We start from the raw sequence: 25,154 nt of genomic DNA on the forward strand, positions 1-25,154 counted from the left end.
TGCTCAAACAGTTTGATATTAAATATGATGCTGATTTCTGACTTTGCTTCCTAGTGAATAAAATTAAAACCTTGATGTTTCAGACGCAGATGACGCCCAAAATGTCACCTACTCTCTGATTGAATTTAAAAACTCTCGACACAGGAGTGAGTTCCTCTACTACATGCATTATGCAGGATAAGAAATCTGCTCAGAGCTTCACCCTTATAAATCTGAATTTGTTTGTTTTTTTTATGTCATAATCTCATCCTGAACCAGAAGAGGGCGCTGTTTACTCTGAGGTTAACAGAACCTGTCCAGGTACAGTGTGTTTGTACTGAAATCTCTCCTCAGGTCAGATATTTCTGAACAATATTAAAGTTTAGTTACAGTTTTTCCTTTTTCCCACAGAACATTTTCACACGCCTCTGCTGTAGATCTTGAACTAAATTGAAACTTTTTGCGATAATACGGGAATGAGGCCTACATGTTGTCTGTAAACTGGTTCAATCCAGTATTTTCTCAAACGTTGAATTAACATGTTTATTGGTACAAATAGAGACAGAATCTCCAACAGCATTTGGGGTTAAACTCACATTTGCACCATGTTTGGTTTACATAAATCCTCTCTTCTTCCTTCACAGTGGAGCCGAGTCCTGCAGCAGCCGACGTTGCTTATTCTGAAAAGTAAGAAGAAATCTGCATGACGATACAACCATGTAGGCCTCAGCTCTTATTACAAAAACATAAAAAAGATACCAAAACTGTAATCTTACCTACTGAAATTAGAAACATATATCAGTTTTGCAACAATCTGATCAACTATTTTTCCCATCATGTTCCATAGTTTTTTTAAAATTGCCCAAAATTGACCATTTGTAGATGTAAAACATTCAGTGATGTTTTTGAGTTTCATGCTACTCAGTGATGAATCTGTCCTTTGCCTTTTAGATTACAGATGTGCATTAAAAGAAATTCACATCACTTCCTGATTAAAAAGAGAAAAAACTCCCTGAACACACTGACCCTGGTTTAGTGACATGTTCTCATTGCAATTTTGAGAAAGTTTTCTGAGCTTAACTGTTTTAGACCTCAGATGACAGCGATGAAACACTTGACTCACATTTTCACAGTTTATGAAGAAATTATAGAGAGAAAATACCACTAGGGCCCAGGGCCAGACTTAAGAGGGTGTGGGCCCCTGGTCTTGAGCCAAGGCGCGGGCCCCTACTTAATCATGGTTATACAGTTGCACATTAACATGCACAACCCTTTGGGTGGTCGGCGGTTGGCCGTGACTTACTTGTGGAACTGATCGTATCCACAAACCTTATCTAAATACAAGGTCACAAAACTCAGACACTGACCTCCATGAGAGGCTGATGGACAGTCAAAACCACTTGCTCATCTCCCCATGCAAGTTTTACAGCAGTCACTCCATGGCAGTGAACTTAGTGACTTTTTTGCTACGTTTTGCTCTCTCTCTCACGCACACAAAAATCAGCAAGTCAGGTTTTTTAAAGATCGGTGATCAGCCAGAAAATTGCTATCGGCGAAGCGTTGCTCTATTTTTAAAATTGCCATCTGTCTGTAGAACGGTTGATTGCTGGAATCACATTAACCGTAAATTACCAAAGAAATATATTTAGCAGTTATTAAAGATATGCTTGCACATCTTGAATTTTTCTACATATTTGACAGAACATTCCTGAGGAAGAAAAACTTGACAGCGTTCTCTATTCATCCTCTATGTACTGTATGTATTTATCCTTCATATCTATCTTTTTCCCTCTTTAAATTTTTATCAATTGTATCTTTCTCTCTAATTATCAGGTTTATTTCCTTACCAAGCTCAGATAGTCAGGGTGAATATTTACTCTCTGACCAAACCCGGTCAAAACTTTTATTCAGTGACGACTGGATGTAGCTGACTTTTAGCGTCGTTAAAAATAGGACATGCAAATCTAAACAGATGGATGGAGGATAAATCAGCTGGATTAGCCGCTGTTAGCAAGGCTAACGTTTTGAGAGGCGGAAATGGACGATGGTTGTCCAAATTGGACATGGAGCAGACTTCCGCTTTTCTGGAAGTTTGTTGCAGATTTGTGGTGCATAGAAGCTGGATGCTGCTTCTCCATATATATGTTTTTCTGGTTCTGGGGATGCAGAGCAGAACCAGAACCAGACGACCTGAGAGGAAGGTTAACTCTCCTGTCATGTTGCGGGTCAAATTGACCCGTTTTAAAGTTTTAAAATATTCTTAAAACAGTTGGAAGTATTTTTTGTTGTTTTACTTTTTCTGTTTGTCTTAATAGGTGCACTCTGCACATAAATTTAAAATTTATTCATTTTACACATTTGTAATTCACCCTGCATCTACTTTTTACATAGATACTGTTCGGGTCAATTTGACCCGGCAGTCAAGTTGAAGTGCAAAAAAAAGATTTTAAAAAATGTCCAATTCTATATGTTTCTTTGCAACTATGAACCATATTTCACGACACACACACACACACACACACACACACATGCCAACACACACACCAACACACACACAAGCCTGTACGTGTGACACACAAGCCCTCTTTCTCACTATTCTCTTTACTTCACTAGGAAACAGCGAGAAAGCAGGTGTTCACACAACTTTTGACGGGAATCTTTTCTGTTCCCGTGGACAAACTCCACCCACACTGAGTGGACAATCAGCAGATGTGGAGGAAAACATAAATATTCTCTGCATGACTCATCTGAATTGATTTTAATCAGCGGGTCAATTTGACCCTGAACAGTATGTGTGTCTCAAATTCAATTATAAAGATCACCCATTGAAAAAACTAATCAAAATGTAATATCAAACAATTTACAAAAGATCAATTTAAAGGAAATTACTGTTTTATTGTTTGTAGGTTTTTCATATTTTTTTACAAAATTTTACAAAAATTAAACTTTTTATGTCCAAATGAGTAAATGAGCAGGTTGTCGTCGTTGATCCTTAATGTCTGAGAAATATAAAAACATCATTGCACAAATATTGATTGAAATGGTTAGCACTGGAATTAATAATCAGATACAAAAATGTTTTGGAGGAACTTTTGGATTTCTGGCACTACTACATGATCAAACACTCCCCGGGTCAAATTGACCCACGAACATTTTTGCTGCACCTCAGAAACGAACATAACAGGAGGGTTAATTCAGCAATAGCAGATCTGTAATGTATTGTGCTGCTAAACTGATTATGATTGATAAACAAGCGACAGTTTTTTTAAATGAGTAACCATCATGTCAGTCTTAAGGTGTTAGCTTGTAAAAATCTGAGGAGGTCAAACAAGTTTAGACACTCTTGGGTATGAAACATCCACATCATGCAGGCAAGTCATGTGACTTCATCAGACAAAAACTCTGACACCATTTGTCTCCATCTGTGCCGGCATCTCCTACTCATCTGTCCAATAAGGATGAAGGGTTAATAAAGCACTGCTAAACTTTAGCTTTAATAGCATAAAGCTACATAATTTTTAAGGTTTAATTTATGTCAGATCATGATTTCTAGGTTAATGTCAAGTTGTCATAACGAGGACATTTTGAATAATGTCCACTTTGCATTAAAAGTGTCACGATTTACCGAATGACACTTTATGACAACAGTCATAAATATTTATGAAGACTCACTCAAGTTCATGACGGTCTTGTTCGCAACCCGTCAAATAAAGTGTTACCAGCTTTTCTAAACAAAGAAAATCCAAATTCCCCCTGCCAGCAGGAACTAGTGGTTCAGTCCAATCAGCCTGCTGGGCCCTGGGCATCATTTTCTGTCTGGCAACTCCAAGGCAGCTAAGAACCGGCAAGAAACAATAAGAGTTAAGTCTTAAAACAAAATTAACTTTAAGTTGGTATAAATACATATATTAACTAAATGTGCGCGCTAACAAATAGAACAAATGTTTCCAAATCAACTAATAAATGTTTTTTATTGAAGCTAAAGTGTTATTATGTCTGTATAAAAAAATAAATTGTGCTTTACAAGAGTAACCGACTTGTGGCCGTGAGTCCGGCCATCACAGTGAAGCTACTTGCTTTAGGTTATGTATCCTGGATCTGGTGTGAACTTTCTGTTCAGCACTGATGTCAGTATTTGAATATTAAAATACTAAAGATTTTTATCCGTCACGAAATCCAGGGACTTGTTTAGCTGTGGTGAAATGAAACCACTTTTAAAAATATTTTCAGGATGCAGTGATATGCCTGGCAAGCATTTGAAGAAAGGAAAAAAAAAAAAACATCATTGGGATTTTATTTTTTCAGTTTAATGCAAATATTTTCAACCATGAGGATTAGACAGTGAATAAACTAAACCGCCTCAGATTAGGTCATCCCATTATTTCCCCCTAATGGGAGAATATTTAATGACTAAAACCTTAAGAAGTAGGATACACAGCTTCAATTTCTCAATTTAGAATTTTTGTTTTCTACGTATTTATGTGCCTTCATGTTGTGAGTCAGCAGCCCTGCTTCCTGACTGGTTTATTGGAAGTTAAACGTTAATCTGAAATGGTAAAGTAGCTGAAGATGTGGAGCTTTAGTACAGTTTCAATTATTATTATATTAATTTGTATGTTATCAGTTAATTGTACAGGTAAAAACTAACTAGCACAAAAGTTGTAAACTAAAACCAGATTTTTTTAGGTGAGCTTTGACTTGTCACATGACTATTTAATACAAGTTGTATGTATTTTTTATATGACCTGTTGATTAATTTGTTTGAAGGGTTTAGATGCAATGACGCATTCTGCTTTTTTTGAATAAGGCTGGAACTTTTGTAATACTTTACTGACATAATGTACATTTTTTTAAGGTACTTTATAATTTGTCCAGGGTTATCAAAAACCATCCTGGACCTAAAACATGGAAACCCAAGTTTAATGATAACTGCTGAGAAGTATTTATACACGGCACCTTTTCTACTTCATTTACTTAGGACAGATGAAATTAAACTTCTCAGTATCCCTTTTTTATTCTCCACTGATGTTTTCCTCCCGTCTCCATGGCTACAGACGTGTCACAGTCGTCCATCTGTCCAGGTGAGGCCCAGTTCTTATAGCTGACCACCTCGTCACTGACCCAGAACCACAAATCCAGAGCGCAGACCCGTCCGGACATAATCAGTCGATTTTCTCCTGGATCCGTCTCTGATCATCCATGTTGGTGAAGAGTTGAAGTGATTCTGCTGTTTATTGGAATAAGAGTTATACTCAGGAGTTATATGAGAAAACAACTGTGGTCTGTACTGACCTGACGTTCCAACTGCTTAGTTGGAAATAAACAGATAAAACAATGTATGCCACTTACTGACGTATAGAAATGATTCTGAATTGTTTTTTTTTTTTATTCACTGTGATTCAGACGAAGGAGAAGAGGAGGGAAGGATGGTGATCATGAGTTCTTTTACCAGGGCTTTTTGTTTGGGACCAAGAACCAAGCTTATTGTAGTCATACACTCGATTATTTATTTATTTATTTAGATAAAGCAATACAAAGATGCATAAAATCAGAAAGAAATGTCTGGAAAACAGCATCCATGACAACCTCTGGAGGCACAAGATCAAATATTAGCAACAATAAGAGAGAAACACATCATCTTAGTTTTTCAAAACATCAGTATTGTAAAAGCTTTTGGTCCAGCTGTGATTCAGGCAAGAGTTTTTAAAGAATACACCATGTATGATACAAAAGCTTTTACTTTGAAATAGCTTCTGTGATTTGAATATAAAAAGCAACAATATTTTTCTTACTGTAGTGGTTTTAAGAGACGGTCTGCATCTAATCAACATTATCTCGTCTTTGGCCTCATCGTTCCTTTGGTCTGCTGTGGCCCTAATGCCACGACGTAGAGCTTTAAACCTTAGAGCAAATGAAGTTCAGTTCCTCAGTGTCGTTTCTTTGGAACCATCTATGTTCTCCTCCAGCCTGCATGGCTCCAGATGTGTTACAGTTGTTCATCCATCCTGCTGAGGTCGAGTTCTGATAGCTGATCTTCTCCTTACAGACCCAGAACCAGATGTTCTTGAAGCAGTTGAAGCGCAGACCCAACCAGACAAAAGGAGTCGATGCCTCCTTGACTTTCTCCTGGATCCATCTCTGATCATCCATGTTGGTGATGGTGACCAGGTCATCATGATGACCTCTGCAGTAGGTCAAGGCGTCTTTCCAGGTTTTATTTTCTTTGATCAGGATCACTTTATCTGTCAGAAAAGATCACAGGACAATCAAAATAATTCACACTTTAGGTTTTAGGTTTAAGCATGGAGAAACAAAAATATATTTGATGGACATTTTTGAAATTTCAACTGTTTTTGAGAAATATAAAAATGAAAGAAAAAAATCATTATATGTTCAAACTCAGTATTTTTTCGAAACATAAAAATATATATAAATATATACATACTATAGATAAGTATAATAACTATAATATGTTAAAACATGTTAACTATTAAACTTATATATATATATATATATATATATATATTTTTTTTTTTTTTTTTTTTTTTTTTTTTTTTTTTTTCCACACAACACTAGTCATTATTTTATTTTGGGAATATTTATTAGAACATCTCACCATCATAACAGATGAAAGGTTTTTTCTCATTACAGTTCTCAATCCACCATGTGACTCCATCATCAAACACAGTCATGACGCATTGACCTTTGTATTCTGCCTGATTGTCAAACCTTTTTGTCCAGTTTCTGAAAGAGAAGCTGCTTCCATCTGACCACCTCCATTTCTCTCTGAACAGACCAATTAAAATGTATGTATTATTTCCCACAGAGCTGGTTTCTTTCTTCACTTCTTCATCCTGTAGTTGCTTCGTTCCACTGATCAGGTCTGTGTGATTCTCTCTGCAGTAACTCTGAGCTTCTGTCCAAGTTTTCCTTTCTTGAATCAAGTGATATTTCTTGGATGAATTTCTGTCTGTGTGAGAATCAAAGTGTGAGCATCAGCTGAAATAAGTATTTTCTTCCCAGAATACAATCGTAAGTCAGACATTGCAACAAAAATACCACGTTCAAGTACCCAAATCTCATAGTTAAGTATTTTCTAATAATATGTTGGTTATTCTTAGTTGTACTTTGTTTTATTCCTGATGAAAATTTTCCATCCAAAATACTGGATTTAAATTCAATCTTAAAACTCAAATGTTCTCACCATCATAGCAGAGAAAATATCGAGGATCATTACAGGACAGGTCTCCCCACTTCAGGCTCTTCCATATGAATCCACAGTTCTGCCACCCATTTGCATCATTTGGTTCTCCTGGGTTCCAGTTTGTCTCACTTTCATTGAACTCCAGTCCAGGATCAGACCAGTGCCACTTTCTGGTACCATCTGTTTGATAATACAGACCAATCCAGGCTCCCCTCCAATCTCTAGGTAAAATGTTGATGAGTCTCTTCATGTCCTTCATGTTAGTCACTGTGGCCAGGTCAGTGTGTTTCTCTCTGCAGTACTGCTGAGCTTCAGTCCAGTTTTTATTCTCATTAATGTAGTGAAACTCTTACAGCTGACAAACAATCACACAATATTGACCTAAAACAGAAAAAAAAATTCTCAGTGGATTTATTCACAGCAGAGATTTAAAGCACAGTATGTCTATTACACTACTGACTTTATGATAATTTTATTCAAAATATATATTTGTTACCATCTCATGGTCTGTTGGGTGAAAATTATGTTAAGAAAAGTTCAGCAGCATAGTTTATGCAGAGACACTCACCCATCCAAATGAGCAGCAGCAGAGTCCACTGCATGTTTGATGTTAGTTGTTGTGTCTGATGTCGTTTTCCCACAAATTTGTCTCTGCTGGAGAAAATGTGTGTAAAATATAAAAACATAAATTCTAGCAGCGACAAATCTTTTTGTAGCTGTGTGAAGATAAATCCTACTAAAATAGGCAGCACTCTTCATACAAATGTCATTGATTATTTACAATAATTATATTGTATTAATACTGAGGATTTTGACAAATGTGCCGTTCAGGAAAACACAGAGAGCAGCTGCTTCCCACCATGACATGTAAAACAAACACATTTTAATAACTATAAATCCTACTTCACAGTTTACACAACTGTGTCTGAATTCACCATCACCTCATTAAATCACACTTTTGTTAAGAGATATAACATTACATAACATTAATATCAAGAGCAACACAAACATCTGTTTCAAAAAAATAAACACATGGATACACACCAATAATAAAATAAATGTCTAAGTTTGAGTTGAGGATAAAAACTTACATCTGTGGTTCTGCTTCTGCTGCCTTGGCGTCTCAATGGACCTTCTGTTCTGCTGTAACTTTTCTAAGGCTGGACTGTTTTTGGGAGGAATTTGAATATTCAAATATTTAAATAAGGCAGATATTTAGGTTGCCATATTTGCAGTTTAATAACATATGTCTGTATTGATAGATTTTTAAGGAAAAGTCTCTGTGTTTTATATTGATGCAGTTTTACATTGACTAAAACCACAGAACATTTTTCTTTTCTTTTTATGTTTTAACCTAAAAAGACATCTCATTTACGTTTTATTCCAAGCTCCTCCTTCTTTTTTTCCATTTATTTTTTTTTATACAGGTGAAGCTGCTTCCTTTGGATTATTTTTCCTGGTTCTCATGTACGCCTTCTATTCAGCACCAATGTCAGTATTTGAATATTAAATTACTCCACCCAAACATCTGCACCTGTCACTAAACTCAGTCAGTCGGAGGCATTTTTTTTTTTTTTTTGTCATGACATGAGAAGACTTTTTAAAACATTATGAGGATCCACAACATTTAAACTCCATGAACTAAAATCGATTTGGTTTTCAGAAGCTTTAGTTTCTTAACAAAAAGATAAATAAAATATATATAGAGAGATATTTTTTATTTTGTTTAAAGCAAGATATTAAAAAGATAAAATAGGTTAGGCTAAAGGAAAGTGAATGAATAAACTCATGTATTTAACAGAGTACAGTTCATTCTGAGACCCTTAGATGCACAAACGTTTCTTGGTTAAAGAATTTCTTTTCATTATGAAATACAGGCATGAAAATTACAGACCAGATATTTTTGTTTCAGATATTTTTCTCTGCATACTTGAAGTTTGACTAACAGACTCTTTTCTCAAGCTAATAAGAGAAATGTGGTTAAGAGAGTTTCCTGCTTCTCAGATATTCTTCAATCTTTCAGAGATCTGACTTCAGATGTTTTTAATGAATCGATATTTTAAATTTATGTGAAGCTTCTGGAACAACTTAAAAGTTGGGATGAATGTGAATAAATGCAGAAGAACTGATGTACCAAAAGCAAATTACTCAGCCTGAGTCTTATTAAAATGAAAAGAACACAAAGATGTTCATTTCTTTTTTGGTCTTTTATGGTTTATTTTACATCTTTATTGACATACGCTGATACATTTGTGTCTTTTGATTATGTAGATACTCAACATGCATATAAAAGGTTTTAATTAACATTAAATGTTGTCTTCAATCAAAAAAAAAAAAAAGATTTAAGCCCTGGAAGTTCAGATCTAAAGACACTTGGCTAAAAACAACTACTGCTGACCTTTACTTAGAACAGATGAAATTAAACTTCTCAGTATCATTTCTTTTAAACCACTGATGTTTTCCTCCCGTCTCCATGGCTCCAGACATGTCACAGTCGTCCATCGGTTCACCTTTGGCCCAGTTCTTATATCTGACCATCTCATCACTGACCCAGAACCACAAATCCAGAGTGCAGGCGTAGCTCAGACCCATCCAGACAAAAGGAGTCGATGCGTTCTTGACTTTCTCCTGGATCCATATTTGATCCTCCATGATGGTGATGGTGACCAGGTCATCATAATGATCTCTGCAGTAGGTCAAGGCGTCCTCCCAGGTTTTATTTTCTTTGATCAGGATCACTTTATCTGTCAGAAGTTCAGAAACAAACAAAATAATTCATACTTTATGTCTTAGGACGTTATTTATAAACAAGAACAATGAAATATAGCATGAAAAACTAAAATATATCTGTGATTTGGGAGAACATTGTGAAGTTTCAAGTGTCTTGTACGTTCATGATTTAAGGTAAACATATTCATATTTTCAAGTTACTTCAATATTTTTTTCTGAACACAAATATAAAACTGCGTATGGATAGAGGAATAGATTCGACAGTTTTTTTGTCACACAGTATTAATTATTTTATTGTGGGAATATTTATTAGAACATCTCACCATCATAACAGATGAAAGGTTTTTTCTCATTACAGTTCTCATTCTTCCATCTGCCTCCATCACCAAACACAGTTGTGGCACATTGACCTTTGTATTCTGCCTGATAGTCAAACCCCTTTGTCCAGTTTCTGAAAGAGAAGCTGCTTCCATCTGACCACCTCCATTTCTCTCTGAACAGACCAATTAAAATGTATGTATTATTTCCCACAGAGCTGGTTTCATTCTTCACTTCTTCATCCTGTAGTTGCTTCGTTCCACTGATCAGGTCTGTGTGTTTCTCTCTGCAGTAACTCTGAGCTTCTGTCCAAGTTTTCTTTTCTTGAATCAAGTGATATTTCTTGGATGAATTTCTGTCTGTGTAATCAACAAAATATGAGCATCAGCTGAAATAAGTATTTTCTTCCCAGAATACAATCGTAAGTCAGACATTGCAACAAAAATACCACGTTCAAGTACCCAAATCTCATAGTTAAGTATTTTCTAATAATATGTTGGTTATTCTTAGTCGTACTTTGTTTTACGTCTGATAAAAAAATTTCCATCCAAAATGGTGGATTTATTTTCAACCTTAATAGCTCTCACCATCATAGCAGAGAAAATATTGACGATCATTACAGGACAGGTCTCCCCACTTCAGGCTCTTCCATATGATTCCACAGTTCTGCTGCCCAGTTTTGTCATCTGGTTCTCCTCGGTTCCAGTTTGTCTCACTTTCATTGAACTCCAGTCCAGGAACAGACCAGTGCCACTTTCTGTTACCATCTGTTTGATAATACAGACCAATCCAGGCTCCCCTCCAACCTTCAGGTAAAATGTTGATGAGTCTCTTCATGTCCTTCATGTTAGTCACTGTGGCCAGGTCAGTGTGATTCTCTCTGCAGTACTGCTGAGCTTCAGTCCAGTTTTTATTCTCATTAATGTAGTGAAACTCATACAGCTGACAAACCACTGGACAACATTGACCTAAAACAGATGAAAATACTCAGTGGATTTATTCACAAGAGACTTTAAAATGCTGTAAAGCAATTATACATCAAATACTTTATTGGTATTGTATTCATTATTTTATCATCTAAATGGTAAATGGACTGAACTTATACACCAATGCGCAGATCGATAGGCAATTTGGGGTTAAGTGCCTTGCCCAGAAGCACATCGACATGTGGCAGGAGGAAACTGGAATCGAACCTACAACCTTCCGATCGCAAGACAACTACTGTACCATAGAGCCACAGTCGCCCCTAGATCTAAAGTCTTGTTGGTGCAAATTCAACATAGTATATTTTAATAAAAATGCCAACATAATTCATGCAGAGCCACTTACCCGTCCAAATCAGCAGAAACAGAGTCCACTGCATATTTGCTGTGTCAGATGGAAATGTTTTATTTTGACTAATTTGTTTCTGTTGGGAAAAAAAACATCCATGTAAAATCAAAAAACAAAATCTACCAATAAAAAAATCTTTTTGTAGCTAAGTGTGAAAATAAATAATATAAAAGTCTGCACTTCATCAAACGTTCTGGAAGATTTGTGAGAATTAGTTTTCTTTTGTACATTTACTGAGGATTTTATAGGTCTAGGGAAACAGAGGTCAGTTGTTTTCTACAAAAATCTAAAAAAAAAAAACAACCACAAATGTTATGAAGAACTGAAAATCCGTCTTAAAGATTTCATTTTAATTCATCGCATTATTAAAACATACTTCTGTTAGCATAAAGAGCATGGACAACTCAGTATTACAAATATTAGAACTCGTATCAACGATTAATGAAAGGAGAAGCCGTTAATATGGATCCTTCTACCTACACACAAACAGACACACATCTGATAACAGACTGAAAAACTTACAGTCAGTTAGGTTCTCTTGTGTTGCAGTAAGTTAATATGTCCTTGTTCTGTTGCAGACAGATCTGTTTGCTCCGTTCCGTCTGACAGGTAACCCTCAGTGCGGGGAGAAAATTTGAATATTCAAACATGCAAAAATATAAACATCACATGTCTAAGCTAGATGTAGCGTTAAAATGGGTCAGTATTGATAGATTTAAGGATAAGTCTCTTTGTTTAACATCATTTATTCAGTCAATCATTGTCATTTTTTTTCCCAAAACACCAACCTGGTTATGAAGAACTACAGTCCAGCTACATAAACTCTCTGAAGAAAAATGTTTTTGTTCATGTAATCAGTTTCTAGTTCACTATGCAGAGTTCCTTCTGCACTTGAACAATAAAGCTGACATCTATAGTCTGTACTATATTTTCTTGGTTGTATCGAAATCAGTGTTTTCCACAAAAACTGCAATGGAAACACTGTTTTCACATTTCGCCAGTCACTTGATCAGCAAGCGTATTTTTATACATAAATATATAACTAAATGTCTCTGATAATGTAATGTGTTGTGATGTGACGTCTTTCTCTGGTCTTCATGTCCATTTGCATTTTACAGTAATAAAAACTGATGTTTCTGCCTGGAAACTTTTCAGAGAGCAGCTGTCATAAAAAACACCCACACACACACACACACACACACACACACACACACACACACACACTTGAAACTTGTGTATTTTTACCTTTCAAGCTCACAAAGTCAAGCATAGCGATTAATCAATGAATCAACTGATTTCTTTAAATCAATTGTAAATGTCACTTCTCATCTTCTTTAATGTTTTGTGATGTTATCTCTTCTTCTGTTCTTCGTGTCTCTGCAGCCATTTGCATGTTATCATAATAAAAACCGATCCTGTCCTCATTCTGTTTGCTTGTCTCCTCATAAAGCTAAACTCAGCACAGTGGCTGCCTGTTTTTACTTCCTCTTGGAAACTTTTCAGAGCAGCTGTCATAAAAACCAACACAAAGCAGAGCCTGTGAAGAGTCTCCATTTGCATCCTGGATCCATTTCTCTAAAGATGCTTCCTTCATAGTTGCTCATAGCGACACAAACATCCTGCTCTTCCTAAATGAAAACTGCTGTCAACAATCTTAATCACCTGAGGAGAGAAATGTGTTCAAGAAGCTAAAGCGTGCTGGGTCACTCGAAGCTGATCATACGGCTGGCAGAACCGTATGATCAGCTGTTTTTTATATATATAATTTATTTTAAATTAAACTCAACTTTTGAGTCATTTTCAACAGGAAGAACAGACCCAGGATGACGTCACCTGACACACCTTGTCACACACGCAGCACGTGTTAGGCAGATGCATTCAGTTAAACGTGTAAATGAAAACATCATTTTGACAAAGAACAATTAAACTTCTCTTTTCAGTGTGAAAAACTGACTTTGTGCTTCGGTGGGAAACAGAAGTCAAAGTCATTTTTTACGTCAATAAGAAACAGAGCAGCTCATTATAACCACATGTGAACTGACTTTTCTTGCTTCACATGGAAACAAAGTGTCATTTGTTTTTCACTTTATGGAAACTGCATGTAGTCTTTGAACATTCATGTTAAAGATTCAGATTCAGTCAACTTTAGCTTCTGTTTTTTTTAAATTCAGGTTCTCATCCAGAAGCTTCTCTCACAGCGAGCCCCCACGGAGAGAAACTTTTCTCTCTGCAAGATGTACAGTTAGAGTGTCGGGGATCCTGTGCCGCGTGGAGAGTGAGGAAGTTTGAAACAACTGGATATTCCACGTATTTATCGGACTGCTCCAGCTGGGGGGCCATGACTGGGTCCTCATGTCGCTTTAGCAGTCGTTGGCCCCAGAACGCTGTTTTCTGGCGTGAGTCTGGATCAGGAGGGTTCAGCAACGCCGTCAACCTCACGTCACACGGTGAGTTATTAAACATGTTTCTCCACGCATTTAAATAAAACTTAACATCATGCAGATTTGTTTTAGACTATATATTGTGATATTGTGAGAGTTGTGTGTTGGACTGCGCCTTTCTGGTGTTTGTAATTTATCATATTTTAAGCTCTTGTTGTTTTTGAAGATTTTAGCGATGCTTTTTTATGCTTAACACATTATAGCACGTGTTTTTTGTTGTTTTGTTGTTTTTTTTGCTCTGAAAAGTAATATTTCTTTGTTCAAAAGAGCCTGAGTCAGTCCTAACAGTGTCTCCATCATGGCTGAGTCCTATGACTTCAGTAACTCTAAGCTGTAATGTTTCACCTCCATCTGCGGAATGGAGGTTCTACTGGTACCAAGCTGCTCCTGATCGATCTCACACATAAAGTACAAAACAGAACCTGTGGAACAATAAGACAAAAAGCAACAGAAATTCTGCACAGTTAACTTTTTCCGTGCAAAACTCGTGAATCTCTGACATACTGTAAAACATTTTTCTTTGCCTGCACACTTCAGAAAGACAAATCGATCGACTTACAGTAGAACTCGCCCTTCATGACAGAACCAAAGTCCCTGATCCTGCCTGACCATCAACCCTCTTGGATGTACTCGTTATTTTACTCATAGCTTTACCTTTGACATCTGAGGCAATGTTTGTGGCTGCCTTTCTCAAGTGAGGCCTAGCGATAGCAAATCCTGCCTTAACTAATGGTGAGACAAAACGGAATCATTTTGAAAATATAGAACCTTTTCTACCTCCACACATCACAGGCGCTCCATAAAAACCAGGCAGAGTACCTCCTACCTGGTTCTGATGATAGACGGTGGGGGTCGTCTCTCGGATTTATCAGAACCATATTTGTCACAAATTTATGCAATTCTTCCTCCTCTGATGCTTCTCACCCACTTTGATTTGAATTTTTTCATTTATTTTTTTTGTATGAATCAAGCAGCAATTTATTTCACTCTTGATTTAAAATATAAGTAAATGAATAAGTTGCTCACATGCAGCACAATGCATAGAAATGTTTGAAGCAGCAGGTGCTAAAACGTCCAAAATCTTACTTTACATGTCCTCGATTCTCTGAATTTAAACCCATAAATTAAAGTTGTTTTTAAAAGTTTGCCTTATTTTCTTATTCAGTCTCCATTAATTTGAAACATTTCTCTCTGATTTGGGGTTTATTTACTCCACGAAACATTCAAATTTCCAATATTTTTGACATAACAAAAAGAAAAGGGAGGTGGTTAGATGATATCTGAAGAAGTTGTGATGAATGCTCATTAAATCAAAGTTTGATCTGGAATCAAAGTGAAGTTGCATTAATAAAATACGGATGGCTCATTTGTGTCCATGCCTGAACGTGTCTGTACGAGCGATTGTGTTTGGAGTAGATGTTCTACAGTAGTTTGTTTTGTTTTTTTTTACTTTTGAGTCGTAGCTTTTCAAAATCACTACAAACAAACATAGCAGGTGTTTGAGCTTTATTTTACCGACACGTTAACAGAAGTAGTGACTAGAAGGTTGAATGAAGTTTTTCTATTCTGTCTGGTCGTCAGTTGCTCATGCATCAAGGAAGCGCATGTCCTAAAAGGATTTTTGTCCTTTTCTTTAAAGTGGCACATTCTTACCGGTGCAGGTGCAATTCTTGCATAACAAAAGCAAGGCATTTAAATTTTTACTTGATCTGCAGACCCAGAAGGGAACGGAGAACAGTATTCATACTCTCTGACACAGCTGATAACATTTAGTGCAACTTTAGACGCCATCAGTGAGCCGGTAAGTGTTAGAAGATGGTTCCATGAGATAAGGGGACATTTTTTTCTATTTATGTGGTAACACAACTTCATGTGGTCTACTTCTACTTCTGTTAAAGAACAGAAGTAGAGGGAGGGTTGGACTGGGAACCTAAACGAAGATATGCACTGTCTCAGTTCCCCATCTTGTATTCTCATGAGCTCGGCTCGTCATTCTCCACTCATGCTCATACAGAAAAAGTCAGATCTTGTAGGCTAGGATGGGGAAAACCTCACTCTCTTGGGTCTCGACTTTACTTTGTGAGTACACTTTTGTGTGTGTGTGTGTGTGTGTGCGTGTGTGTGTGTGTGTGTGTGTGTGTGTGTGTGTGTGTGTGTGTGTGTGTGTGTGTGTGTGTGTGTGTGTGTGTGTATCAAATGTATAATATGTCTCAGTAAGTTACCATGTTTAACGTCTAAAATCTGCTTATTAGTGCTGAATACAGTCTTCAATTTTGGACATGCACAAGGTGACGTAACATCTTTTTTCTCTGTTATTGTGGATCTTCACACTAATGTTCCTCTCAGACCTTTTTCAATTGAATATGTGTTGGAATAGCACAAGAAGCCTTGCATTCATTGTGTACATCTTATGTTTTTTGTTCTTTAATCTAGATGTTAATTTGACCCTTGAACCCAGTTCATCACCTTTATTTCATGGGGAGTCCGTTACCTTCACATGCAACATGACAGGAGGATTCGACTCTAACTGGCTCTACAAATTCCACCGAAACGGTCAACACATTGTCGCCAAGTCCGATGTTTCAAACTCCCTTCAACTCCACCTAGCGACCGACCTGAGCGGGCGTTACCAGTGCTCCGCTTATCGTAAGGACTCACCAGGGATCAACAAGCAGAGTAACAACATCACACTTTCTGTGGCAGGTATGCTCACGTTACTGTCTTTGCAGCAGAGGTTTGGCATCTGAAATACAGTTTGGATAGAGAGTGCAGTTTGGTCGGTCTTGCTTGACGTTTCCTTAAACTGGGAAGTCTGCATACTTTTTATCTGTAAATTTCATGACGGAAATGTTGAAATTATGAAGGAACCAATCGTACGTTGGACCCAACATTCATTTGAGCAAGATGACGTCAGTGTGGAGGATGGAGAGAACATGTGAACTCTCCCATCTTATATGCATTTTTCCTTGAATGGTAATGTTGACTCAAGACCTTCGTTTAGAGGCGGGTCTGGGGGTGGAGCATATGCTGTCATGTTCCAGCACTCATGGATAGCATCAGCTTTTCTGCTGCTGTTGAACTGACCACACTGACGGCACTTTGGGTATTTGCAGACCGAGTTGTGCTACTAGGTTTTTTACAGAAGTGCCAAAAAAAGCAGAAATGGTCAAGCTTTGAAGCTTGAGCACGTAATGAGTACATTGCGTGCTATTTGCACACATCTTGTGCAATAACATTTGCTTTTATATAGTTAACATGAATTAATTCAATATCAAATTGTTTCGTAACTCCACTAAATAACCTCTGCAACTTCTTAGAATGCTGTTAGAGGAAGAGAAGAGTGTTTGAGATAAAACTGATTTAAACTATTGTGAACATCTCTTTCCTATTTGATCCCACCTGAATGTTTGTTAAAATCTGGAGCTTAACACAAAAAAAGGGAACTCTGACTCTTTGACAGTCACAAAATATTACTAAGGTGATATGAAGCCAACTTCCTGCCTGACCGGAACGCGTCATTGTCGGGTTATTTCTATTAAGCTATTCTCAACTCTAGGGTTTCCATGTAAACATAAATCATTCTAAGATGTATTAAAAATATAAGTAAACATGCTCTGAGACAGAAATGTGCTTTTTGTGAGTAGCCCAGTAGGCGGTGCCTATCCTGCTTACCATGACCACACATTATTGGCTAAATGCCAGAATGGGAGAATTTCTTATATTCATATTTAAAAATTTATTTATCCTAACACTAATATGCCTTGCCATGATTGTCACAGTTTTTGTACATTTCAGCTAAACGGAGGTCCAACTTTATATTTGGATACACCTTCACAAATGTTGTTTTTCTCCAGTGGTTTTGGGGAACTGACAGGGCGACGAGACATTCCCATCACTTCTCCGATGTCTGACCGTGACATCTGCCGTGCTCTTCCTCAGTGTCAAACTAGGACTGCAGGAGGGCTAAGGCACATCTCAAACATATTTTACTTTCGCAATGTCACAGACCAATCCAAAGAAACCTTTAAACTGTCAGAAATGAGAGAGAATAGAGGAAAGAGGAGTGGACTGAAGTCCCTCCTGAGATTCCTGAAAACTTGGTAACAAATTGCCTGACTTATCTGACCTATCTATTTGGCAAAGGTTTTACCACCTGTTGTTCACATGTTGAGGATCAACTACATATTTTTCTGTAAAATGCTTATTCATTCACAAAGTCTGACTTTTATGTAATGTTTTTTTATTATATATTTTATTTTATTATCTGGAGCAACACCTTCTGTGTAACCAAGTACAAATAATGATTTAAGTATGCAGTCTAACCATTGTCTTTTGATGCTGTTATTTTTTAAATATCTATAGTAATAATGTAAATCAAAACTGTTTTTAAATATATCAGCCAACAGGCCTACAGCTACCGTGACTGCAGACAAGAAAACCATTTCAGAGGGCAGACAAACTGAACTTACCTGCTCAGTTAAAGACTCTGCTGGATGGAAGTATGACTGGTTCATGCACAGCTTCTCTGAAGCCCAGATTGTGAACAACGCTGTCAAAAACACCATCAACATCCACAGTGGAGGCATCTACTGGTGCAGAGGAAGAAGAGGAAGCCCAGCTTTCTTCACTGAGCCCAGTGAAAAGTTCGTCATTGAGAAAAGCCGTGAGTTTCACAACATGAAAAGAAGAACATGAGCTGAAGTGTTTTGTTTGACATTCGCAGCTTAATTTTTTCTGTACTCAAACCATAATCAGTGTCCAACCAGGCAACTGTTGCTTTGCAACATAGCTGGAGCCAGATATACAGTGGTGAGGCAATATCCATGAGGTGTGAGATTAAGGGAGGAGGAAGCTCTATGCGGGAATACGAGTGGAGAACAACAACCTCAAAGCCACCATCAAGAGAGAGTACGGTTCATATTAGAGCCTCTGCTTCCGCCACTAGTAACTTCTGGTGTAGGGGGAGAGCAGATCCATTTTCCTCAACCGAGTGGAGCCAAGAATACCATCTGAGAGTGTCAGGTAGGTATTTATGTTTAGTTTTTGGTGTTTTATGTTAATTCTTTCAGCAAATGATGCTTTATTGTCACCACAAATTAATCACAGATAAACCAAGGCCCGTGGTGAGGGCCGATAAAAGACTCATACCAGTAGGGGGCAACGTAACACTCACCTGCTCTGTGGACTATCCGACTGAGTGGAAATACTACTGGTTCAGACACACTGGCAACTTTTCTGACGTTAAGACCATTGAAGAAGGAAAATCAGAAAATGCCATCAGTGTCTCTCAGGGAGGAATGTACTACTGTCAGGGAGGAAGAGGAAACCCAGTCTTCTTCACTGAAGAAAGTCATCGGATCACCATTGAGAAAAGAGGTAGCCATGGTAACTTTCAGGGCTGTTAGGATGATCCATGACTAGTCTTTAGAAATGAACCACTTTTTCTTCACCTTTATTGTGTTTTAACAGTTTCCAATATGGCTGCTGTTTCTCTGGAGCCTGACTTGCCCGTGATCTACTCTGGAGAGACGATCACCGTTAGATGTGAGATTTCTGGAAGTCAAAGCAATGAATGGGTTTATGAATGGAGCAAGCCAATATCGGATACATTACCAATGAATGAGTACCGAATTGTTACTGCATCCGAGTCCAGCAGTGGGAACTACAGGTGTTTGGGGCGACGCAAGCAGGATCTGTATTCATCGACAGAGTGGAGCAACGTCAGGACAGTCACAGTTTCTGGTGGGAATAAAGTTCATCTTGATCCAGATTGCATTATTTTCATTATAGTGTAATATATATAGTGTAATAATATAGTGTAATATTCTGTCTCCCAACCAAGTAAAATATAGACATTTCTTGTATCATCTGTACTTACTATTGTAAAAAAAAAAGACATTAATAATAAACAGACCTCGAAATTTTATTTTGCTGCAGCGCAAGAACACAATTCAACCTTTTAATTGTAGTATTAATGTTCTTTCATTGTAGTGTTATCAAAACTTTTGCTTCTCTGAAGCTTTTTGGTGAATGACTGCAAATGAGACGATGGTCTTCTTAAACCTGTCCAACTAAACCAGACACATCCTGGTGAGAAAGATGACCTGGAATCCAATTCTACCGTCTTTCCTTGTGGAAATAACCAAACCATTGCTGAAGCCTTCTATCGATTAGGTCTTTGTGGAAATGTGACTTGATGAACATGGTTGCATTGTTGATTTTTTTCCAGAACACACTTTAGAAATTGCCATGAACATGAGAAATACCTTTGTGGATTGCTCATCTCACAAACAAGGACCTTTTTGTTAAGTATGGTGGCAGAACCGATCTACTTTGGAGATGTTTTTCTGCATAAATGAAAGGAGGAATTTCTAAATATTTGTCTACTGTCAAGTAGACAAATATTTAGAAATTCCTCCTGAAAATTTGCTTCAGAGTGCTTTACATTTCAGACCAAAGGAAGACCTTATAGGTTTTTTTAAATCAAAAATTGAGGAAACAAATATCAGCTTAGACCACTGTTTGGAGTGGTGTAGCAGGATCATTTCCTTAAATACAGAGTGAATGTCAGTTTTGTTACTACAACACTTAATTAGCCTATGAGTTTAAATATTGAGTTTGAAAGTTTAAAAAAACATTTATTTCAATGCCATTAAGAAACTGCTGTTTAATTTGTAGCTGTAGTGTTTTTTAGTGTTTTTTTTAGCTTGTTTTTTTAACTATTATTATTTTTTTCTTATTGTTTCAACAGAGCAAAGACCAAAGGCTGAAATTATTGCTGACAGAAACTTTTCAACAGGGGGCACTGTGACGCTGACCTGTTCTGTTCCACCGTCATCGTCACCATCTAGTTGGACTTACCACTGGTACAGAGATGAGATCGCCTCTAAACCTCTGGAGCTGAAATCTGCTGCAAATGGAGAACTCGTTGCGTCACAGAATGGATTGTATTTCTGCAGAGGAGGAAGAGGAAGCCCAGTTTACTACACAGAGTCCAGTCATTCAGTTACTGTCGACATACCTGGTAAGAGTTTCAAAGAGTCGGTTTTTGAGGTTCGTGCAGAAAAATATTCTAATCTATTTTCTTCCTTAATTTGGAAAAGCTACAGACAGAACGAGACCTGTTGTGACTCAGCAGCCAAACTGGCCTACGGTGTACTACGGTGAGAAGGTCACTCTGAGATGTGAGATCCAGGGACAACCTCAAGATTGGGTTTTTGAATGGATATCACCCTGTGGGGCTGTACCATCGACCCAAAATGAAACGCTTTGTTTAGGTTATTCATGTAATGGGCACTACTGGTGTAGAGGCAGGAGAAAGAGTGATCCACAGGATGTCACTTGGTGGAGTGCTCCCTTAGAAAGCACATACGTTTCATGTAAGTTAAGTAACTTTGTTATGTTAGACTAGATCACTCTTTTAAATTCTTATGTTACTGAGAAACTTTCTTCAACAGCACCAGAGTCAGTCCTGACTGTGTCTCCATCATGGCTGAGTCCTGGAGCCTCAGTGACTCTGAGCTGTGAGGTTAAAGATTCATCTGCAGGATGGAGGTTCTACTGGTATAAAGCTGTTCCTGATTTATTACATGTATTCATGATCTATTACCGCAGACGTAGGAGCCTTTACTCTTCTAGTGGATACAACTTTGTACACCTTCCTGGCACCATCAAAGGGACTGTAGAGAACTCTTACATCATTCATGGACAGAAACACACAGCAGGATATTTTTGTAGAGCTGGAAGAGGAAACCCAGAGTATTTCACTGAATACAGTGAAATACAGTTTGTCTGGTCTGCAGGTCAGTCTTGCTTCTTTCTATCTACATGTCCTATATTCACTCAGTTTAGGGAACGCTCACTCCAAGTAAAACATGTTTTAAAAATATGTAAAGTAAGTGTTGCATGGTACAGTCACATTTTTGAATTAATTTTGTTTTTCAGATCCTCATCCAGCAGCTTCTCTCTCAGTGAGTCCTGACAGAGAGCAACACTTCACCTCTGAGCCTGTGACTCTGAACTGTGGAGGAAACTCTACTGAGTGGAGAGTGATGACTCCTAGCAGAATTAGTCCCTTGTATTCAGACATCTATTTTGAGGAAGTAAATAGATTCACAACAAGAATGAGAGCTCACTCGCCCTCTACTGCAGTGTACTGGTGTGAGTCTGAATCAGGGGAGTTCAGCAATGCAGTTAACGTCACAACACATGGTTTGTTTTCCTTATTTCTTGTTTTGATTTCATATTAATTGTAATATTACCTCACTTGTTAATAGTCCTAACTTAGAAGGGATTTAATTGAGTAATAGAAGAAATTTGCAGCTTGAAGTTTGTTTTTAGATAATTAAAACATAGATGCCACTGTAAATTATAAATCATTCAATATTCATAATAGCTTATAGTACAATGCTATATCAGTCTTGCATGAAGGTCTGCTGTTTTGCAGGTGGTGATTTAATCCTGGTGAGTCCTGTACATCCTGTTAATGAGGGAGATTCTGTCACTCTTGGATGCAAACTGAGGAGCGAGAACTTCACATCCACTGTGGGATTCTTCAAAAATGATAAACTTATCCAAAACGCGGTCAGAGGAGAGCTGAGTATCCCCGCCGTGTCGGCTTCAGACGAAGGTTTCTACAGGTGTGAACATTCAGGAGAGGTGTCTCCACAGAGCTGGGTGGCAGTTAAATGTGAGTTACTTTTCCATGCTTGTTAACTCTTTTTTTCCCCTTCATACTATCTAAAAAATACATATTATTTTTATTCTTTACTTGACAGCATTAAGTCCTTCTCTTCCTGTGTCACTCATTGTTGGACTAGTTGTTGGTTCCCTGCTGACTGTCCTCCTCGTCGCGCTGCTGTTGGGTTCGTACTTTTAAAAACTCAGAAACTGGAATGTTTTCTGCCTGTTCTTGAGTTTAACACAGTCTTTATTTTACTTGTTCTGTATGAACTTATTTTTTTTTTATCCACAATTTTCTTATGTAGTATATTAACTTTTGGTCTTTTCTGCAGTGACTTTACGCAACAGGTAAGTGCAAACCGTTTTTTTTTTTTTGCTTTTTACTACAGAGCAATGCTGGAAAAATCTTTAAAATTGAAAACTGCTTAAGCAAAATGACTGTTTTCCTAAAATAAATGTGTAAAATATATATTGTTTCTAATGTATTTCCTATGTTAGGCTTTCTCAGTGTCACAGAACTAATCAGACCTCAACAGCTCCTACTAATAAACAGGATGAAACCCCAAACCAAATATACTCGTCTCTCCTCCAAGGTCAGTCATCTCTAAAGTTTTAATAATTATTTCCATTAAGCCTGATGGTAGCGATCCACTGCTGCTCACTACTCCCCCTCACACACATACATATATATATAATGTTTTCATATATTCACAAAAGCTTTTCATTGGCATCCATTCATTCGTACAGCCTAACCCTAAACTCAATTCCGAACCGAACCCCTAAACCCCTAAACCCCTAACCCTAACCCCTAAAACCTAAAACCAGGGTTTTAGGGCTGAAAGCACTAATTATGGGGCTTTTAGCCCCATAATTAGCAGGGGTCCTCACAATGTAGTGTTTATTGGAAAAATGGGCCTTACAATGTGAGAAATGCTAAAACACACATAAATATATATGTATATATATGCATAGCACATGTATACAACATAATAATCCTGCTGAAACCGTTTGCAGAGGTGAAATTAGAGAGATTGTGGTTTGTCACTGTCTTCATTTCGTCCCTGTAGGTGATTCTGCCATTTATGAGTCAGTCAGAAGTCCTAGAAATCCAGTCAACGGTAGAGTATGAACCGATTCATAAAAGATAACTGTGTATATATAAAAAAAAAAAGTTTAAATCATTTCTGCTCCTTTCAGATCAAGGAGTGAACAAGGACAAGAAAGTCAAACTTTTCTTGTCCTCACCTTTCATTTTGAGCATTCGGCTCAAAATGAAAGGTGAGTTCACTAGATTTGGGATGTTAGAACCAGAGCTGACTAAAAAAACTATAAGTTCTTTAATAATAATAATAATAATAATAATAATAATAATAATAATAATAATAGGAAATGATGTGGAAAAGGAATCTGACTCCACTGACATGAATTCAGACTTAGCAAGTGAAGTTTTCCTGTATATTTTTAGCAAATATTCTGGTGGAGTTTATAGGATTCTGTTGTACTATTTTAGCCTTCAGGTCACTTTGGCCCTTTGTCATTCTGTACACGTTTTCTCTCCATATCTCAGTTGCACACTTGCAAACGAACCATCAGGTTTACGACAGCATAGCATTCAAATGTTATTCTTAACCCTACCACACTTTATATCATTTATTGTTTCTTTTTTTTGTTTCAGATCCATAAAGTCTGTCACCTCAAGGAAGAAAAAAAAGAGTTTTCCTAATTACAATGTTAATTAAAATCATTGTGATTTTGTTTTACTGTTACAGCACACCGATGAACCAGCTGCACAAACCCATGCGTTTTCAGTCAACTGTTACATATTCATGAATGTTATGCTTATCTTGATAGTGCCGGATTATTATAATTTCAAAATGCCACTTTAGAAAAATGGAGCATCTGAACGTATTTTAAGTACGAGTTTTTACGCTAGGCATTATTTGTTTCTTTTTATTGTGTTTTCCATTTATATTTCAATAGCATGTTATGAAAATAGTCCATGTAGTTTTCAGTTGTACACTGTTGGGGGTCCTTAGTATCTGCTCCAGCTGGAGATCTGTGGTGTAAAAACATGTATTGCCTGCTTAACTATTCATTGTAACAAAAAAATAGTATTATCCTAATGTATAATAAAGTTAAAATGTTTTTTTTTTCATAAAGCTCTGTGGGTTATTTTCAAAACGTTCACATCCGACACGTTTCAAAAGTACAAGACATTAAAGGTTCTGTACATTAACACAGATCAGTGAAATCAGGTGATCTGTGTTTTTGCACAATATTTCAAATAGCAAGAATAACAAATCAGCAAACGGTAAAATGTTTTAGGTACATGACCAACAGCCGTTTAAATCTGAAACAATTTCTATGTTTAGTATTATTGCTTTTACTCATTTATTTTGAATTCTTAGAAAACATTAAATTGAATCTGCAGCATTACTTTCCATTCAATGAAGCCATGGACGCTCTCC

The 25,154-nt window shown here is 37.1% G+C and overlaps 3 protein-coding genes across 7 annotated transcripts; 1 reads left to right on the forward strand and 2 right to left on the reverse strand.

Annotated features, from left to right (window-relative positions):
• Window positions 1-5,671: 5,671 nt before the first annotated feature.
• On the reverse strand, window positions 5,672-8,312 carry LOC111610990 (macrophage mannose receptor 1-like). Of its 2 annotated transcripts, none has more exons than XM_023346405.1 (5): window positions 8,275-8,312; window positions 7,752-7,837; window positions 7,184-7,564; window positions 6,596-6,949; window positions 5,672-6,221 (listed from the first exon to the last, which is right to left on the reverse strand). In XM_023346405.1, exons 3-5 carry the CDS (start codon window positions 7,440-7,442, stop codon window positions 5,875-5,877), a joined length of 960 nt encoding a protein of 319 aa, XP_023202173.1. In that variant the 5' UTR covers window positions 7,443-7,564; window positions 7,752-7,837; window positions 8,275-8,312; the 3' UTR covers window positions 5,672-5,874. The 2 variants fall into 2 exon arrangements, with proteins under 2 accessions (XP_023202173.1, XP_023202174.1); XM_023346406.1 differs by having other exon boundaries at window positions 7,752-7,834; window positions 8,275-8,307.
• Window positions 8,313-9,417: 1,105 nt separating this feature from the next.
• Window positions 9,418-12,156, reverse strand: LOC102228491 (macrophage mannose receptor 1-like). The gene is made up of 5 exons (XM_023346401.1): window positions 12,086-12,156; window positions 11,561-11,639; window positions 10,819-11,199; window positions 10,237-10,590; window positions 9,418-9,927 (listed from the first exon to the last, which is right to left on the reverse strand). The coding sequence occupies exons 2-5, from the start codon at window positions 11,592-11,594 to the stop codon at window positions 9,584-9,586; spliced, it is 1,113 nt and encodes a 370-aa protein (XP_023202169.1). The 5' UTR covers window positions 11,595-11,639; window positions 12,086-12,156; the 3' UTR covers window positions 9,418-9,583.
• Window positions 12,157-13,794: 1,638 nt separating this feature from the next.
• Window positions 13,795-24,769, forward strand: LOC111610980 (Fc receptor-like protein 5). 4 transcript variants are annotated; one of them, XM_023346376.1, is made up of 16 exons: window positions 13,795-14,010; window positions 16,438-16,707; window positions 18,404-18,667; window positions 18,760-19,026; window positions 19,111-19,380; window positions 19,474-19,746; window positions 20,756-21,028; window positions 21,108-21,383; window positions 21,462-21,806; window positions 21,949-22,215; window positions 22,451-22,693; window positions 22,782-22,868; window positions 23,019-23,034; window positions 23,185-23,279; window positions 23,754-23,804; window positions 24,362-24,769. In XM_023346376.1, exons 1-16 carry the CDS (start codon window positions 13,902-13,904, stop codon window positions 24,367-24,369), a joined length of 3,114 nt encoding a protein of 1,037 aa, XP_023202144.1. In that variant the 5' UTR covers window positions 13,795-13,901; the 3' UTR covers window positions 24,370-24,769. The 4 variants fall into 4 exon arrangements, with proteins under 4 accessions (XP_023202144.1, XP_023202143.1, XP_023202146.1 ...); XM_023346378.1 differs by lacking the exon at window positions 13,795-14,010 and adding exons at window positions 15,508-16,083; window positions 16,257-16,292 and having other exon boundaries at window positions 23,754-24,769; XM_023346375.1 differs by having other exon boundaries at window positions 23,754-24,769.
• Window positions 24,770-25,154: the final 385 nt, after the last annotated feature.

Source organism: Xiphophorus maculatus, chromosome 14 (assembly GCF_002775205.1).
Source record: "Xiphophorus maculatus strain JP 163 A chromosome 14, X_maculatus-5.0-male, whole genome shotgun sequence".
Lineage (NCBI taxonomy): Eukaryota > Metazoa > Chordata > Actinopteri > Cyprinodontiformes > Poeciliidae > Xiphophorus > Xiphophorus maculatus.

Excerpts from the sequence above, each read along its gene's own strand:
- LOC111610990 (XM_023346405.1), bottom strand. The coding sequence starts at position 7,442 with ATGAAGGACATGAAGAGACTCATCAACATTTTACCTAGAGATTGGAGG. Across the intron at positions 6,950-7,183 it reads ATATTTTCTCTGCTATGATG|ACAGAAATTCATCCAAGAAA; the intron begins GTGAGAACATTT and ends ATTCTCACACAG. Across the intron at positions 6,222-6,595 it reads ACCTTTCATCTGTTATGATG|ATAAAGTGATCCTGATCAAA; the intron begins GTGAGATGTTCT and ends CTTTTCTGACAG.
- LOC102228491 (XM_023346401.1), bottom strand. The coding sequence starts at position 11,594 with ATGCAGTGGACTCTGTTTCTGCTGATTTGGACGG. Across the intron at positions 10,591-10,818 it reads ATATTTTCTCTGCTATGATG|ACAGAAATTCATCCAAGAAA; the intron begins GTGAGAGCTATT and ends TTGATTACACAG. Across the intron at positions 9,928-10,236 it reads ACCTTTCATCTGTTATGATG|ATAAAGTGATCCTGATCAAA; the intron begins GTGAGATGTTCT and ends AACTTCTGACAG.
- LOC111610980 (XM_023346375.1), top strand. The coding sequence starts at position 13,902 with ATGACTGGGTCCTCATGTCGCTTTAGCAGTCGTTGGCCCCAGAACGCT. Across the intron at positions 19,027-19,110 it reads ATACCATCTGAGAGTGTCAG|ATAAACCAAGGCCCGTGGTG; the intron begins GTAGGTATTTAT and ends AATTAATCACAG. Across the intron at positions 21,384-21,461 it reads AGAAAGCACATACGTTTCAT|CACCAGAGTCAGTCCTGACT; the intron begins GTAAGTTAAGTA and ends TTTCTTCAACAG.